Source organism: Trachypithecus francoisi, unplaced genomic scaffold, assembly GCF_009764315.1.
Source record: "Trachypithecus francoisi isolate TF-2019V2 unplaced genomic scaffold, Tfra_2.0 Lachesis_group15, whole genome shotgun sequence".
In the NCBI taxonomy this organism is placed as follows: Eukaryota; Metazoa; Chordata; class Mammalia; order Primates; family Cercopithecidae; genus Trachypithecus; species Trachypithecus francoisi.
In genome coordinates, this window is record NW_022681460.1 from 103,212,036 (window position 1) to 103,230,152 (window position 18,117).

The following is an 18,117-nucleotide window of genomic DNA, read 5'->3' on the forward strand; positions in this document are numbered from 1 at the left end:
GGAAAAGTAGATAATTTACGGTAATTACAAACACAAGGGAAGAGATTTTTAGGACCTAGTAGATAAGAATTCAAAAGTAGTGTTTTTTTCCTGTATTTTATCAATTCTTTGTTTAGAGTTCATAGGGAATGTTTGTAAATGACAATAGGAAGTGAAAATATAGAATCATAAGGTATTTATAGAAGCACCGAGAAAAAAATGCTCTGGTTCCTCAGGTACAAACTTTGTGCCTCTCCCTTTGTGTTATGTCTTCTGCTTGTGTGTCTTTGTTTTTTTCTGAACTCCATTTTTCTTAGGTGGACCAAAGACCGGCGTGCGATGAGAGTGATGTCTATTGAACGTAAGAAGTGGATGAACATCCGTCCTCTCCCCACAAAGAAACAAATGCCTTTACAGTTTGATGTACATACGTAATTTTTAAGCCACTTTTTTTTTTAATTAGGCATTTCAAATCATTAGAAAATAGTAGTAATTCAGATTGAAACTCAAGCCCTTTAAATAGTATTCATCAGTAATAATGCTATTTAAATGGTTCCTCTTTGGTTTTCCTTCCTCTTTAGTATATGTATGGTTCCATAGCAGTTTTCATATTGATTGGAATTTTATTAGTTACTTGGAAAAAGTAAATAGTGGATCTGAGGAAGAGTTACGGGGACAGTGTAACTTATTTTTTGGATGAATTACTTTGGGGAGGGAATGAGAGCAAATCTTATTTAATTGTGATTTCTTTGGTTTGATACCAGACCCAAGGTTTTCAGTCTTATGAATGCTGTTGATGAGGCTGTTTTTATCATGCCTTGTCTCTTTCACTGCAGCAAGAGATACGTAGCTACAAGACACCTCACTTTATAGGACTTTCTAAAAGTAACCCAAAGGAAAATGTTCAATGTTAGAGGAACATGTTCTTCAAAAACTAGAAAATACTAGACTAATTTAAAGTTAGGATAGTATTTCATTCACGTATTTCATCTTGGTACGCTGTAGCACCTTACCTGATCTTGAAGATGATTGTCCGAGCAAACCACTTGAGTTGTCCTAGACTTTGTTCTTCACGAGAGAGAGGGTCTGGAGAGCATCTAGAGGCACTTCACATGTGCATTAGCAAACAGGGACACTTGGAGCATCCACAGGTAGTAAGCTCTCTACCCGGATGGAGGAAATACAGAGGGAACCTTTTGCCCATAGAAGCAGGGCAGATGGACTGTAGAGTCCTCTTGTAAATGAGGCCTCTCTCTGAACTGCAAGAAAGAGTTGAAGAAGAGGTAGATGCATTTTTCACCACCTACAGTACCTTGCAGTTTTGTAAAACTTACACAAGTAACACAGCCAGTCTTTTTGAGGGGTTGGTGGGTTTGTGTTTTATCCAGAGTGGTTTTAGACTCAGATTTTATCAATGGGTTATGTAGGAGGGGGAAAGAGGTTTATTTGGAACCCTGATTTCTTGTGGTTTAAAGGATGATGGAGATAATATGTATATCAAGTACTTTGTTAAAATGAGTACAACTGAGAACAACCCTGGTTCCTGAGGCAGCAGCTTAGAGTATTGGTTATTCTTTAATCTTGAACATGGTGTAGTACTGTGCAACACTACAGTAGCTTATTTCCTCTTTTTCTCCCCCTGCCATACTAGGTATTGCTAAGGGACCTTTTTTCTTTTTTTTTTTTTTTCGGTTGCATTTTTTCTTGCTCTGTCACCCAGGCTGGAGTGCAATGGTGCGATCTCCACTCACCACAACCTCCGCCTCCTGGGTTCAAGCCATTCTCCTGCTTCAGCCTCCCAAGTAGCTGGGATTACAGGCGTGTGCCACCACGCTTAGCTAATTTTTGTATTTTTTTTTAGCAGAGATGAGGCTTCATCATGTTGGCCAGGCTGTTCTCGAACTCCTGACCTCAAGTGACCCAGCTGCCTCAGCCTCCCAAAGTGTTGGGATTACAGGCGTGAGTCACCGTGCCCGACCTGGGACCTTTTTTCTTATAGAAGAAATTATACTGTGTGTGTGTATGTGTGTAGATAGTGTGGTGAGGCTTAAAGACAACGGGCTTCAAAGTCTGCCAGAAGGGCCCCAGTCAAGTTATTCAGCCTCAGTTTGCTCATGTGTAATTGGGAATAATTATGTGCAATGGTGTTATGTAAACACCTGGCATGGTGCCCAGCCTTCTCCTTTGCCTGTTCTTCTTCCTGCTCCTTATCATTGAGCTTTGAAAGACTATGGTAAATGTTTCCCTAGTAATATAACTAAGTACTTACTGGGGTTTGATGGGGGAAAGTATATGACTATTTTATCCAGTACTGACTTTATGCAGAAGATTTTTTTTTTTTTTTTTTTTTTGAGACGGAGTCTCGCTCTGTCGCCTGGGCTAGAGTGCAGTGGCCGGATCTCAGCTCACTGCAAGCTCCGCCTCCCGGGTTCACGCCATTCTGCTGCCTCAGCCTCCCGAGTAGCTGGGACTACAGGCGCCCGCCACCTCGCCCGGCTAGTTTTTTGTATTTTTTAGTAGAGACGGGGTTTCACCGTGTTAGCCAGGATGGTCTCGATCTCCTGACCTCGTGATCCGCTCATCTCGGCCTCCCAAAGTGCTGGGATTACAGGCTTGAGCCACCGCGCCCGGCCTATGCAGAAGATTTTAAGGGTGGGGTCACTGACATTGGTCCAAGGGAGGAAATGTGTAGTGTTAAGGGGGGTGACCAAGTTTTAGCCAAAACTCTGAAAAATGTGACAGATGCTAAGCATTTAATGTCACGTAAGCTAAATAATACAGGGCCAGCTCCTGTTGAAGCACAAACTAAGATAAGCTAATAATTAGTTGTACTAAGATTTATACCTCATACTGACAAGTAGGTTGATGGTATTCAAGAATGCGCTCTCAGTGATGGTAGGTTTTCTTGGTTCCTGGTTCATTATTCTTAGGGAAGTCTGCGTTCTGCTCATCATGATCACTCTATTTTCCTACCAGTATCACTGTATTTACTTTATTAAATAAAAATACAAATAACCTGAAAAGGTATTATTTGAAAGCTCTGTAACTCCATGGTATGGCTAGTGTGATAACTGTCTTCTGATAATGCATATGTCGTGAATTATGGCCAAGGTTAGCGTCCAGTGCTGGTTATAAGTAAGTTAAATTTCTCAAATGTTTTGGCACTGTTCAGTACCCTTTGGAGTAGCCTGCAGTTTCTTTCCTGCTTTCAAGTGCTTGATGTGGAGGAATCATTAGTATTGGGCAGGGGAAACAGGAGCTGTCAGACTGAGAGGGCCAGGGGTGCTCATTGTGGAGATTAAATATTCTGAGTGAGTGAGTTTGTAGACATTTTCTTTTAAGAAAATGTTCTATGCTTTACTCTGTTTTGGACATTTTCTTTTGAAAAATTTTGAGATAGAAACCTTAATATCATCTCATATATTTAGGGCATATAGTTAATTTGAATAGAATCAAATTAATCTTTAGAACTTGATTACTAAGTATTAGCATGGATAATAATGCTTCTTTTGCTAAAATGTAAAAATTAGGCAGTTTTACTATGTGTACTTTGTCTTAATCATATTCCTGTTTTTTTATACAGCTGTGCAACCATATTGCTTCTGGGAAAAAATGTCAATATGTTGGAAACTGTTCCTTTGCTCACAGTCCTGAGGAAAGAGAAGTTTGGACTTACATGAAGGAGAATGGGAGTAAGTTAATCTTTGAGCTGTGTCCTTGAGCTAGCTTGCCTGAAATTTCCTTTCCTCTCTATAAATATGCCAGCTTCCTGTGAACACAGAAAGCAGTTTGCATTCTAAACGGTTGCCCCGTTTCTTCAGTAGCTCTGTTGGTGGCGATGCCTGTAAAATGTGGGCACAGCCTCAGTGGGGTAGGATCTGGCATCTGATCTGTGTTTGGTTAGGTCATATTTGGATATAAATATATAGGTCTGCATCCTTACATGTAATAGATGTATTCCTAAAAAATGGCCTGGGGAAGTTCAGTACTCCCTTGACTGTTTCAATCAGATTATCTGCTCATATTGGAAATCGTTTGCCCTCTGAATTAACCAGGTTAGAATTGGGGGTTTCTTCAGGGAGGCATTAGTAATCAAACAGGCTCAGAATCAGAGGTCCAAGGGAAGAATGTCTATTTTGGTCAAATTCCAAGTTTATTGTGGGAGCCCTTGAGAGGAGCCGCAGACAGCCTTTCACTTTTGACCATAAAATGTTTTACTACAAGGGTCATTATTCTTTAATCTTAAGTAAACTGATGAAGGGTATACTGACTGCAGTCTCCAGATTATAAGAAGCAACCAGATTTGACTTTCGCCTACCATGTTTCAACCACATAGATTGTCAGTGGTATGTGGAGGGGATTCCCTCTAGCTATCTTGCTGGGAGTGAGGCCCTGCAGTCTGGCCTCACTGAAGATGCCCTTGCATACCAGGCTTTTGCAGTGACCCCTGCCACCACTGGTCTTAAGGAAGAAGAATTTTTAGTTTATCTCTAATCTTTGCCTGATGATACATTGTTAGAAACCATTAGGCAGACAACAAAGCCAAGTTTTGACCAGATCCTCATCACCAGAATTTTTAGCACAGTGGTTCTCAACTGGGAACAAATTTTGCCACTCCCCTTCCTTGGGGACATGTGGCAATGTCTGGAGACATTTTCATTGTCATGACTGGCAGAAGTTGCTCAGGCATCTAGTGGGTAGAGGCCAGGGATGCTGCTCACCATCCTGTAACACACAGGGCATGCCCCCAGCAAAGAATTCTCTAGCCAGAATGTCAACCGCATGGAAGTTGAGAAGCCTCAGCTTTAGCACTTGGCAATAATGCAGAATACACCTGTTCTTACCATAGGAAGCATCTGGCAGCCGCTGTCCAGGACTTGGTCATGGTTGTCTTGTCAGTTACAGCCCAGCATGTCCACCCTCTGGGACTGTGGCTTGACTGATGGACTCCCATCAGGGTCAGAATCTTGGTCCAGTAGTAGTATGTTTCTCATCTTTCTCAGTAAGCAGTGAGGAGTGTATCAGCTCCAAGTCCCCCAAGCCACGTAAGTAGCCTTGTGTGGTTCTAGCTCTGACACTGAGTGTGGAATGCAGGGCGACAGGCAGTGGTGAGGCTTTTGTGACAATGCCGTTTATAATGGTTTCTGAGTTTTAAACATCCCCAAAGTGTCGTGCAAATGCAAGGAGGGGTTAATTAATCTTGAGAACTAATATTTGCCATCTAAGAGTCCTGAAAGTAGTTCTTATGCATGAGAGTTTACCTGCTGCTTGAACTGGGTGATCTCTCCATGTCTAATATAATAGTCTCCTTCAGCCCCCTCGAGTTTCTTTTTTTTTTTTTGAGGCGGAGTCTCGCTCTGTCTCCCGGACTGGAGTGCAGTGGCCGGATCTCAGCTCACTGCAAGCTCCGCCTCCCGGGTTTACGCCATTCTCCTGCTCAGCCTCCCGAGTAGCTGGGACTACAGGCGCCCGCCACCTCGCCCAGCTAGTTTTTGTATTTTTAGTAGAGACGGGGTTTCACCGTGTTAGCCAGGATGGTCTCGATCTCCTGACCTCGTGATCCACCCGTCTCGGCCTCCCAAAGTGCTGGGATTACAGGCTTGAGCCACCGCGCCCGGCCTCGAGTTTCTTTTGAAATGTATGCTGACTGATACAAAACGTGCGCACAGTTGTGTGTATTTAAATGGTGTCTAGTTGCTGCTGCTGAAAGTAATTCATTTTTCTTTAGTACAAGATATGGAGCAATTTTATGAACTATGGCTAAAGAGTCAAAAAAATGAAAAAAGTGAAGATGTAGCCAGTCAGTCAAACAAGGAAAATGGAAAACAAATTCACATGCCAACAGATTATGCTGAAGTTACAGTGAGTACCATGGGTCATTTCCCCCCTTTGCCGAGCCATTGATGGAGCCTTTCTTTTCCTTTTTTTTTTTTTTTTTTTTTGTTTTGAGACAGAGTCTTGCTCTGTCGCCAGGCTGGAATGCAGTGGTGTGATTTTGGCTCACTGCAAACTCTGCTTCCCTGGTTGAAGCGATTCTACTGCCTCAGCCTCCCAAGTAGCTGGGATTACACGCTCATACCACCATGCCCAGCTAATTTTTGTATTTTTAGTAGAGATGGGTTTCACCATGTTGACCAGGATGGTCTCGATCTCCTGACCTGGTGATCTGCCTGCCTTAGCCTCCCAAAGTGCTGGGATTACAGGTGTGAGCCACCATGCCCGGCCTTTCTTTTCTTTCCCATCTTCTCCAAAACCCGGCTCCATCACTCACTGCCTGCCCTTCTCTGTCCTGTGTCTTCATCTTCTCTCTCTAGTGGTTTCCTGCCACTAGCTAAAGTCTCCTCATGTGAAAAAATCCTTTCTTCAATGCTTCTGACTTTGGAGCCAGAGAATTGTAAGTCCAAGTCCTGGTTTCTCTCCTTACTTGCCTGGCACCCTAGGCAGATTATTTATGTCTCCGAGTGGGGTTCTTCTGATAGATTAGTGAAGTATGAGGAGTCTGTGACTCTTCCCTAGTGGGAGGCCCCTGCAGGTGGCTCAGCGATGTGGGCTGTCTACCCCGCTGGACCTTACATTCCCCGCTTACCGCCTGCAGTCTGGCCTCTCCCTCTATGGTTCTTGGGGACATTAAGTTACCAGTGGTCTGTTAACTATTTTGGTTTTCCTTTAAAATTTTCAAAAAAGTGAACAGGATAATATAACAAATATCTTGAGCCCACCATCACAAGTTAACTGATGTTAACAATTTGTTGTAATTACTACTGTAAAATAAAAATGCTACAGATAAAGTTAGAACCCCATATGTTACCTTTCCCAGAGGAACGATCCAGTGTGTATTTTTCCAGGCCATGTTTACCTATGGATGACACATTTATTCTTTTTTTTTTTTTTTTTTCTTTTTTTGAGATGGAGTCTCGCTGTCACCCAGGCTGGAATGCAGTGGCACGATCTTGGCTCACTGCAACCTCCGCCTCCCAGGTTCAAGCAATTCTCCTGCCTCAGCCTCCCGTGTAGCTGGGACTACAGGCGCCGGCCACCAAGCACGGCTAATTTTTGTATTTTTAGTAGAGACGGAGTTTCACCATGTTGGTCAGGCTGGTCTTGAACTCCTGACCTCAGGTGATCCATCCGCCTCAGCCTCCCAAAGTGCTGGGATTACAGGTGTGAGCCACCATGCCCGGCTGCATTTTTTCTTAAATAATCTATAGTTCTGCTTGATGTGGTTTTAAAAGTTTACATAAGCATATGTGTTACTGCCCTTATTGTTTTTTGGCACCTCAGTCTCTCTATTTATTCAGTCGGATCCAGTTTCACTGCCTATTACAGGGCTTGTGTGCGGCCTGGCCTTGCACAGCGTCTCTCTGCTTGTGACATGCCCTGTGAATGTCTACCTTTGTCACATTGATTTCCTTGCTACCTTTACTTAAGTGCTCCTTGGTGTTTATTATATATGTGTATTTTTTCTTCCTTTTTTTTGAGACAGGGTTTCACTCTGTCATCTAGCCTGGAGTACAGTGGCACAGTTATGGCTCACTGCAGCCACTGCCTCCTGGGCTCAAGTGATCGTCCAATCTCAGCCTCCTGAGTAGCTAGAACTACAGGTGCTCACTGCTACGCCTGGCTAATTTTTGTATTTTTTGTAGAGATGGGGATTTTGCCGCGTTGCCCACGCTAGTCTCAAACTCCTGTGCTCGAGCACTTCTCCTGCCTCAGCCTCCCAAAGTGCTGTGATTATAGGCGTGAGCCATTGTGCCCGGCTGCTCCTTGGTGTTTCTAGAGCAGGTCACCTCGACTTGCTGGATCATGAGGCTTATCTGGGGCCGGGCATGGTGGTTCATGCCTGTAATCCCAGCACTTTGGGAGACTGAGGTGGGTGGATCACCTAAGATTAGGAGTTCGACACCAGCCTGGCCAACTTGGCGAAACCCCTTCTCCACTAAGAATGCAAACAATTAGCTGGGCATGGTGGCAGGTGCCTGTAATCCCAGCTACTTAGGAGGCTGAGGCAGGAGAATCGCTTAAACTTGGGAGATGGAGGTTGCAGTGAGCCAAGATCGCATCACTCCACTCCAGCCTAGGTGACAGAGTGAGACTCTGTCTCAAAAATAAACAAATAAATAAATAAGGCTTACCTGGGGTGTTTCATAATAAAGAGTCTTGGAACTGGGCGTGGTGGCTTGCACCTGTAATCCTAGCAACTCAGGAGGCTGAGGTGGGAGGATCACTTGAGCCCAGGAGTTCGAGGCTGCAGTGAGCTATGATTACACCACCTTACTGTAGCCTGGATGACAGCGAGACCATGTCTCTAAAAAAATAAAGTAATAAAAAGTCTTCATTTATACCCTACACTGAATGAGTTCAAATCTGGTTTTATCCAGTGTTGCAGATAATTATTGCCCAGGACATTTGGGAAATACTGTCCAACACTTACAGTTTGCATCTGTTGTAACACTTAAATCCCACCATCACAGTTCCTTTTGCATAGGTCTGTTCCCACAGGGGCAGTGTCTTTACATTCCTGATGCCATAGCAGAGGCTCAGTTCACGTACACTGAATGGAGCTGCTGCTCGTCCTTTTGGAGTTGGCATGTCCTGGTCTTTCCCATCCTCTCTGCTTTTCCTCATGGTGTTAATTCTTCCCTGAATCCTTGTTTGCACCTGCCTCTTGTTCTCCCAGCAAACATCCTTGTTTGCACACCAGCTCCTATTGCCCCTTTACCGGAGATTTCCTGGACAGGTGGCAGCATTTGTCACCCTTCTCTGCGTCCTGAGTGCTGGCTTGCTACCCCATGCTGCGGTCCTTTCCTTGTCCCTATTTCTAACCTGAGTTGTTGTTTTTTTTTTTTTTTTTTAAGGGACGGAGTCTCACTCTGTCACCCAGGCTGGAGTGCAGTGGCCGGATCTCAGCTCACTGCAAGCTCCGCCTCCTGGGTTCACGCCATTCTCCTGCCTCAGCCTCCCGAGTAGCTGGGACTACAGGCGCCCGCCACTTCGCCCGGCTAGTTTTTTGTATTTTTTAGTAGAGACGGGGTTTCACCGTGTTAGCCAGGATGGTCTTGATCTCCTGACCTCGTGATCCACCCGTCTCGGCTCCCAAAGTGCTGGGATTACAGGCTTGAGCCACTGCGCCCGGCGTCTAACCTGAGTTTTAAGTCTTGCCTGGCTCTCCCACCAGCCTGGGCTCCCTGGAATTGAGTCTGGATCTTAGATCAGGTGACTGATGGGACATGTGTCTTTGCTGCACATTAGGTGGACTTTCACTGCTGGATGTGTGGCAAAAACTGCAACAGTGAGAAGCAGTGGCAGGGCCACATCTCCTCCGAGAAGCACAAAGAGAAGGTTTTCCACACCGAGGACGACCAGTACTGCTGGCAGCACCGCTTCCCAACAGGCTATTTCAGTATTTGTGATAGGTATGTAGGTTTCTACAATTTTCCATGTCAGAATTGCTTATCTCAAATTTTCATGGACATGTCAGCCGACACGGAATACCTGGGTGTTAAAGTTCTAATGTTGCTGTGCTCTGACAGACCCTGAAGAATTCTTGGGTTTTGACTCAAAGCGTTTCATTGCTCATCAAACCATTCCTTTCACTCTTCTTAGATTATATGAAAAGATTCAATAGTCTTCCAATACTAATTTGAAATGTCTTAGGATAATTGAATAGAGAAGCATGTTCATTCCAATTTGCCCAAATGACCTTTGTGTTCACAGCTGTGATTCTCAAACCCTTTGCCCCAACCTTTGCTCACAGTAAATGTTCATTAGATTTGAGATGGCTTTTACATTATATTTAAAATCTAGAACTCAGATCAAAGGAAGATGTTAGTATGTATCACTCCTTTGTTTACGTTTTCTTAGAAAGTTTTTCAACACAGCCGGGCATGGTGGCTCATGTCTGTAATCCCAGCACTTTGGGAGGCTGAGGTGGTTGGGTCACTTGAGGCCAGGAGTTTGAGACCACCTTGGCCAACATGGTGAAACCCTGTCTCTACTAAAACTGCAAATATTAACTGGGCGTGGTGGCAGGTGCCTGTACTCCCAGCTACTCAGGAGGCTTAGGCAGGACAATCACTTGAACCCAGGAGGCGGAGGTTATAGTCAGCTGAGGTTGCACCGCTGCACTCCAGCCTGGGCAACAGAGTGAGACTCTGTCTCAAAAAAAAAAAAAAAAAAAAGTTTTTCAGTGAAAACCTAAGTAATTCTGAATTGCTCATTTTATTAAATCACTGTTAATATTTAATTCCCTAATTTAGATCCATGTGATCCTTAAAACTATTGAAGACATTTTTTTCCTTGATGCCACCTCTGATTTCTTTCTACTACATCAGGAATAACTATAGTCTTTTTTCTCCTGTTAGTCAGCACTTTTCATAGAGTATATTTAAATAAAGTACTGATTTTTCTATTGTAGATGTCATGGCTATAAAATAATTACCTTTCTAGGCTTGAGATTCCTAACTAAAAGTTGTATGCAAATCATAAAGCTAGTGAAGTATACAGTTTCAAGAATCATGACACAATTTTTAGAAACAACTTTGTGGACACTGAGCACCTGACTTGTCCTCATAGGTATATGAATGGCACCTGCCCAGAAGGAAACAGCTGTAAATTTGCACACGGAAACGCCGAACTTCATGAATGGGAAGAAAGAAGAGATGCCCTAAAGATGAAGCTCAACAAAGCACGAAAAGATCACTTAATTGGCCCAAATGATAATGACTTTGGAAAATATAGTTTTTTGTTTAAAGATTTAAACTAATATGCTGGCTTTTATGTATGATACCTAATCAGAGCATTGACCAGAAAAATTGAAAGTGTTCTAAGGCACATAGCAGAGGAGCTGCAGATTTTCTGCTTCTATTGGCGTATATCGTTCCTCCTGAGCAGCAACCCACAGTAGGTAGGAAAATGGGCTGTTTCACAGGCCTGGCCACGCTGTCACGGAACCATTGGCATCAGATGGTGAAGTGACTGCTACCCGGTTGCCATCTGTTGAACAGACTTTTGGATGAAGTGTGTTGGGGAAGAGGATAAGGTTATATCTAGGACAACTCTTTGAGTTGGTCCTTCATATAAGAATCATGACGGTAAGAGAATAAACACTTGTACTGGGATCAGAATACATGATGGATGAAATTCTTTACATGTTTTAGCAGAATGAATTTGTTTAATATAATCAAGTTTGCTACTTATCTGTATGTAGGTTGCTAAAAAGGATTTTCTTAACTCAGATTTTAAGCCAAATAACCATTTAACACTAGTATTTGTTAAATGGGGTATTTTTCTGTATTTGTATGTTTCACTATAATAAGGGAATTAAGGATAATGTGCATTGAGAATATTTTGAAAAATAATTAATTGACTCAAATTTTATTTCTTGGTCTTTTGCTGTTTAAATGATGATTTTGAAAGATTAAACTTGTACTGTTGGTATTGTGTTAGTGTATGGACCAATACTGCCTGTAATAAAGATTTTATATACAGATGCCTTTCATTTTTTTCCTGTGGTCCTTTCCCACAAAGAATTGTTGAAACTGGGTACAAAAATCAAGTTGATTTTTTCAAAAACATTTTCATTTAGGCAGTGACTGACAATGCAAATTGGGACATGAAAGCAGCTTTTGACTTTGCCCTCCTCTCCTCTGAATTTGGTCTCCGGGACTCTCACTGATCGGTTCGTCTAGGTAGCTCTTCCTGGGGCTCCCCTGTTCCATTCAAATGAGCTACATAAGCAGGGAGAAAAATGGTCAGCTGGTAAGACTTGGGCTGTGGAATACCACCAAGATGGCTGTTTGGCATAACACCTTTGATAGCGCTCAGAGACTTTACAGACAGGATGTACTGGGCTGTGATGTAGCAAGCCTTTAAACCCCTAAGCCAAGTCACTTCCTCATGGGAACGTTGAACGTGTGGGATGTGGGGAAAGAGAAAAGGGTCTTTTTTCTGTGTGAGCCGACCAGTGGAGAGGAGGGCATGGCTGTAAGGAGTTAAGAGAAGTAGAGTGGCATGGGATGCCATCTGTGACTCTTCAAAAATACTAGGAGAGTCTCTGGTTCCCCCCATGTGTCAGGGGGCAGTGGAGGCCAGTCACTGAACAAGAGGCATCAGGAGTGCATCTTTTTTCAAATTTTATTTTATTACTATTTTTTATTTTTTAGACAGTCTCGCTCTGTCGCCCAGGCTGGAGTGCAGTGGCGGAATCTCAGCTCAGTGCAAGCTCTGCCTCCCAGGTTCACGCCATTCTCCTGACTCAGCCTCCTGAGTAACTGGGACTACAGGTGCCCGCCACCACGCCCAGCTAATTTTTTGTATTTTTAGTAGAGACAGGGTTTCACCACGTTAGCTAGGATGGTCTCAATCTCCTGACCTCATGATCTACCCGGCTCGGCCTCCCAAAGTGCTGGGATTACAGGCATGAGCCACTGGGCCTGGCCCAGGAGTGCTTTTTTTTTTTTTTTTTCTCAGACGGAGTCTTGCTCTGTTGCCCAGGCTGGAGCGGCAGTGGCGCGATATCGGCTCACTGCAAGCTCTGCCTCCCAGGTTCAGGCCATTCTCCTGCGTCCCGAGTAGCTGGGACTACGTTGAGCCATCGCGCCCGGCCTCAGGATTGCATCTTAACTAAAAACTAATCATGTGTTAGGGTGATGTTTTCTGTAGAATGAAATGGTGTGTTATTGTGCTGAGTTTCCCTAAGTCTGCTGATGGTTGTTACATTTTTCCTTCCGTGTACTTTCTCCCAAACTCCTTATGTCCTCTTTTTTTTTTTTTTTTTTTTTTTTTTTTGTTTGTTTTTGTTTTTTCTTTTTTTTGAGACGGAGTCTCGCTCTGCCGCCCAGGCTGGAGTGCTGTGGCCGGATCTCAGCTCACTGCAAGCTCCGCCTCCCGGGTTCACGCCATTCTCCTGCCTCAGCCTCCCGAGTAGCTGGGACTACAGGCGCCCGCCACCTCGCCCGGCTAGTTTTTTTGTATTTTTAGTAGAGATGGGGTTTCACCGTGTTAGCCAGGATGGTCTCGATCTCCTGACCTCGTGATCCGCCCGTCTCGGCCTCCCAAAGTGCTGGGATTACAGGCTTGAGCCACCGCACCCGGCCCTTATGTCCTCTTTTTCCAGGGGGAATAGATAATAAAAAGTTGTCTCTGGGCCAGGCACAATGGCTCACACCTGTAATCCCAGCATTTTGGGAGGCCGAGAAGGGAGGATCACTTGAGGTCAGGAGTTCAAGAATACCTTGGTCAATCAACATGGTGAAACCCCTCTCTACTAAAAATACAAAAAGTCGCCAGGTGTGGGGACGGGTGCCTGTAATCCCAGTTATTTGGGAGGCTGAGGCAGGAGAATCACTTGAACCTGGGAGGTGGAGGTTACTGAGATCAGACAGTGTCTCACTCTGTAGCCCAGACTGGAGTGCAGTGTCACGATCTCAACTCACTGCAACCTTCACCTACCAGGCTCAAGTGACCCTCCCACCTCAGTCTCCCAAGTAGCCGGGATTACAGGCACACACCACCACGCCTGGCTAATTTTTGTATTTGTGGTAGAGATGGGGGCTTCACCAGGTAGGTCTCGAATTCCTGGTCTCAAGTGATTCCCCCACCTCAGTCTCCCAAAGTGCTAGGATTACAGGTGTGAGTCACCGCACCCAGCCTGTTTAATGACTAAAAAGCTAGTTGCTTTACCCTTTGGAATCTAGGCTAAAAACAACCTTTGACGATCCTATGAGTGTTGAGATTTTTTTTCCCAAACTCCCCCTACATTTTCTGTGCTTCAGCTTTCCACCTTCTCAGCAATTCTCTAAGCTCTGAACCATCTTTTTGGTAAATTACATTTCTGCTAACTCAGCCAGTTTCATGCTCTGGTTTGCAGCTAAGAACCCTGCCTGCCACACAGCCTTGGTCTCAGCATTAGGAAGTCAATGTTAATTACTCTGGTGAGATCACACCCCATCCTAGAAGTGCGGGGTTTACTGCAGCAGCTTTGGAGAAAAACGTGGTGCACAGTGGGGGATAAAAAGAAAGGGGGAAAAAAGTGAACAAGCAAACTCCAATCCCATTTTATTAGTAGAGGAAAGTAATAACTAGTGTGTCAACTTAGGCATGTTATCTCTTTTTTTTTTTAATGTTTAAAAAATGACTGAGATACAATTCAGTTGACAAACCACCATTTGTAAAATTATGATTCAGTGGTGTTTAGCATATTCACAATGTTGTGCTATAACCACCACAATCAATTTTAGAATACTTTCATTACCTAAATAAAACCCACACGCCTTAGCCATCACTCCCAGAATCTACACACTCGTCCTGCCTCTCAAGCTAACCTGCCTTCTGTCTCCAGGGATTCTCTTGTCCTAGACATTTCGTATAAATGGAATCATATAATATGTGGCCTTTTACGACTGGCTTCTTTCTTTAGCATAATTCTCCAAGGCTCACCTGTGTTGTGGCATGTATCAGTACTTCATTACTTTTTTTTTTTTGAGATGGAGTTTCGCTCGTCACCCAGGCTGAAGTGCAATGGCGCAATCTGGGCTCACTGCAACCTCTATCTCCTGGGTTCAAGCAATTCTCCTGCCTCAGCCTCCTGAGTAGCTGAGGCCTACACCACCACACCCAGCTAATTTTTTTTTGTATTTTTTGTAGAGATGGGGGTTTCACCATGTTGGTCACGTTGGTCTTGAACTCCTGACCTCAGGTGATCCACCAGCCTCGGCCTCCCAAAGTGCTGGGATTATAGGCATGAGCCACCGTGTCCAGTGGTACGTCATTACTTTTTATAGCCACATAATACTCCACTATTTGGATGGGCCACATTTTTTTAAAAATCTATTTGTCGGTTGATGGACATTTGGGTTGTTTCTGCTTTTTGGCTATTGCGAATATCAACAGTGCTGTGCAAGAGTTGTGACCTCAGTTTTGTTTGGCTGTAGTGAGCTATCCCATCTGCCCTGAAGGTGTGGAGGCTGCAGGTAAATCTTTCCTACCCTCAGGGACCCCTTCTCTGCACAGTGCTCCCACCCTGTGACTGAGGCGTCCTGGGCAGGGGGGCCGTGGCCCAGAGGTGCCCACCCCTCTCCATCACTCACCCTTCCTGGAGCTTCCTATCCTGTGAGGACTGTTTGCACAGAGCCCCCAACCTTTGTTTTGATTTAGCTCCAGGGACCTGCACCAATTGGGAAATTGAAGGAGAGCAGTTAGGGCAGGTTTCAAATACTCTTTTGGTTTTTTTTGAGACAGAGTCTTGCTCCCCAGGCTGGAGTGCAGTGGCACAACCTTAGCTCACTGTATCACTGTAGCCTCAACCTTCTGGGCCCAAGTGATCTCCTGCCTCAGCTCCCCGAGTAGCTAGGACTACAGGCATGCACCACCGTGCCCAGCTAATGTTTTTTGTATTTTATTTTTGTAGAGTTGGCGTCTCACTGTGTTGCCCAGGCTGATCTCCAGCTCCTGGGCTTAAGCAATCCTCTCACCTTGGCCTCCCAAAGTACTGGGATTACAGGTGAGAACCACCGTGCCTGATGCCTCAGACACCTTAGTTGGCCTGGGGAGATGAGAATTCGCACTGCTTTATTTGATGCAAGGGATGAATGCCCATTTCTAGAAAACCCATTCTGTGGTGATGATACAAAGTCTCCAAGAACATAAACACCATTGTCCAGAGTACCCAGGCCAAGGGCCTGCCCTTTTCCTCTGCATAATCTGCTGTCTTGTGTTGTTAGGCATTCCAAGTAAAGGCTTGGAAGCTTTCAAAATTAATAAGCACTGCCAACATGGTGAAACCCCATCTCTACTCAAAATACAAAAATTAGGCCAGGAGCGGTGGCTCATGCCTGTAATCCCAGCACTTTGGGAGGCTGAGGTGGGCAGATCACCTGAGGTCAGGAGTTTGAGACCAGCCTGACCAACATGGAGAAACCCTTTCTCTACTAAAAATACAAAATTAGTGGTGGCATGTGCCTGTAATCTCACCTACTCGGGAGGCTGAGGCAGGAGAATCGCCTGGACCTAGGAAGCGGAGGTGGCGGTGAGTCGAGATTGTGCCATTGCACTCCAGCCTGGGCAACAAGAGTGAAACTCCATCTCAAGAAAAAAAAACAAAAAAACAAAAATTAGCTGGGCATGGTGGTATATGCCTGTAGTCCCAGCTACTCGGGAGACTGAGGCAGGAAAATCTTTTGAACCTGGGAGGCAGAGGTTGCAGTGAGCTGAGGTTGCACCACTGCACTCCAGCCTGGGCGACACAGCGAGACTGTCTTGAAAAAGACAAAATCAGAATTAATAAGCATTCGTTCTCTCTGGCTGCAAGGAAGGATTAATACAGAGGAAATACATGGCCATGCATCACAGGCACATGTTCTGAGAAACATATTGTTAGGGGATATCAGTGGTGTGTCAATATCCATAGAGTACACGCACACAAACCTAGACAGTATAGCCTACTACATGCCTACGCTATTGCTATATACTATATGCTCTAGGCTACAAACCAGTACAGCATGTTTTTTTTTTTTTTTGAGACGGAGTCTTGCTCTAGCCGGGCTGGAGTGCAGTGGCCGGATCTCAGCTCACTGCAAGCTCCGCCTCCGGGTTTACGCCATTCTCCTGCCTCAGCCTCCGGAGTAGCTGGGACTACAGGCGCTCGCCACCTCGCCCGGCTAGTTTTTGTATTTTTTAGTAGAGACGGGGTTTCACCGTGTTAGCCAGGATGGTCTCGATCTCCTGACCTCGTGATCCGCCCGTCTCGGCCTCCCAAAGTGCTGGGATTACAGGCTTGAGCCACCGCGCCCGGCTACAGCATGTTACTATACTAAATATCTTAGACAATCGTAACACAGTGGTATTTGTGTATCTAAATTTACCCAAACATAGAAAAGGTGTAGTGGGCCGGGCCTGGTGGCTCACGCCTTTAATCTCAGCACTTTGGGAGGCCAAGGCAGGCAGATCACTTGAGGTCAGGAGTTCAAGACCAGACTGGCCACCATGGCAAAACCCCATCACTACAAAACATACAAAAATTAGCCAGACATGGTGGCACACGCCTGTAATCCCAACTACTTGGGAGGCAGAGGCATGAGAATTGTTTGAACCCAGGAGGTGAAGGTTGTAGTGAAGCAAGATGGTGCCACTGCACTCCAGCCTGGTTGACAGAGCAAGACTCTGTCAAAGAAAAGGGACAATAAAAACAGTATCATAATTTTCTGGGACCACTGTTATAGCACATGACACGTATATTCCTCTGCCCCATTCCCTCCTCAAACCCCCAGCAACTTGATCTTGGTATAAAAAGTAGCCAAGAGGCTGGGAGCAGTGGCTCATGCCTGTAATCTCAGCACTTTGGGAAGCCAAGGCGGGTGGATCACCTGACGTCAGGAGTTTGAGACCAGTCTGGCCAACACAGTGAAACCCTGTCTCTACTAAAAATATAAAAATTACCCAGGCATGGTGGTGGGCACCTGTAATCCCAGCTATTTGGGACGCTGAGGCAGCAGAATTGCTTGAACCCAGGAGACGGAGGTTGCAGTAAGCCGACATGGTGCTACTGCACTCCAGCCTGGGCGATAGAGTGAGACTCCATCTCAGAAAAATAAATTAATTAATTAAAAAAAAAAAAAGTGGCCAGGAACAGCTCAGATACAAGTTGGTGTGGACAAGTTAGGGCTAACCTAACCTTTGAAGAGCAGTACAGCCTGACCCCAAAGGCCTAGCGTATTTTGAAACAAATTTATAATTGTTTCAGAAGAACGTTCTGGGCCAGCTGCAGTGGCTCAGACTTGAGATCCCAGAACTCTGGGAGTCCAGAGCAGGAGGATCACTTGAGGCCAGGAGTTCAAGACCAGCCTGGGCAACACAGCGAGATCCCATCTCTACAAAAAATGAAAAAGAGAACATTCTGCTGCCAGAGCAGCGCCCCAGTTGCTCAGAAAGTGAAGAGGAAAAGAGGCATTCTTTTATTCATCCAGGGTGGTTTTCTGGCCAGCAAGACACTGCCTCGCATTTGCTCACAAAGGACTGTGGGTTTCGTGAGACAAACCACAAACAACAAAAGTACTTTGGACCTTATGAAGCCCTGTGCAAATGTCAGATGTTTTATGGAAGTGTAGGGTAAATTCTGTTCCAGCAACCTACAGTGAAGGAGGA

The 18,117-nt window shown here is 44.9% G+C and overlaps 1 protein-coding gene across 2 annotated transcripts in view; it reads left to right on the top strand.

The window, feature by feature from the left end:
• The window catches only part of ZC3H7A (zinc finger CCCH-type containing 7A), a 48,845-nt gene extending 37,369 nt beyond the window's left edge, over window positions 1-11,476 (top strand). For both annotated transcript variants that reach the window (XM_033236474.1, XM_033236475.1), the window contains exons 19-23: window positions 297-402; window positions 3,563-3,671; window positions 5,708-5,841; window positions 9,229-9,392; window positions 10,552-11,476. In XM_033236474.1, coding sequence (XP_033092365.1) covers window positions 297-402; window positions 3,563-3,671; window positions 5,708-5,841; window positions 9,229-9,392; window positions 10,552-10,741 — 703 coding nt within the window. In that variant the 3' untranslated portion in view covers window positions 10,742-11,476. The remainder of the gene's footprint in view (window positions 1-296; window positions 403-3,562; window positions 3,672-5,707; window positions 5,842-9,228; window positions 9,393-10,551) is intronic.
• The last annotated feature ends 6,641 nt before the right edge of the window (window positions 11,477-18,117 follow it).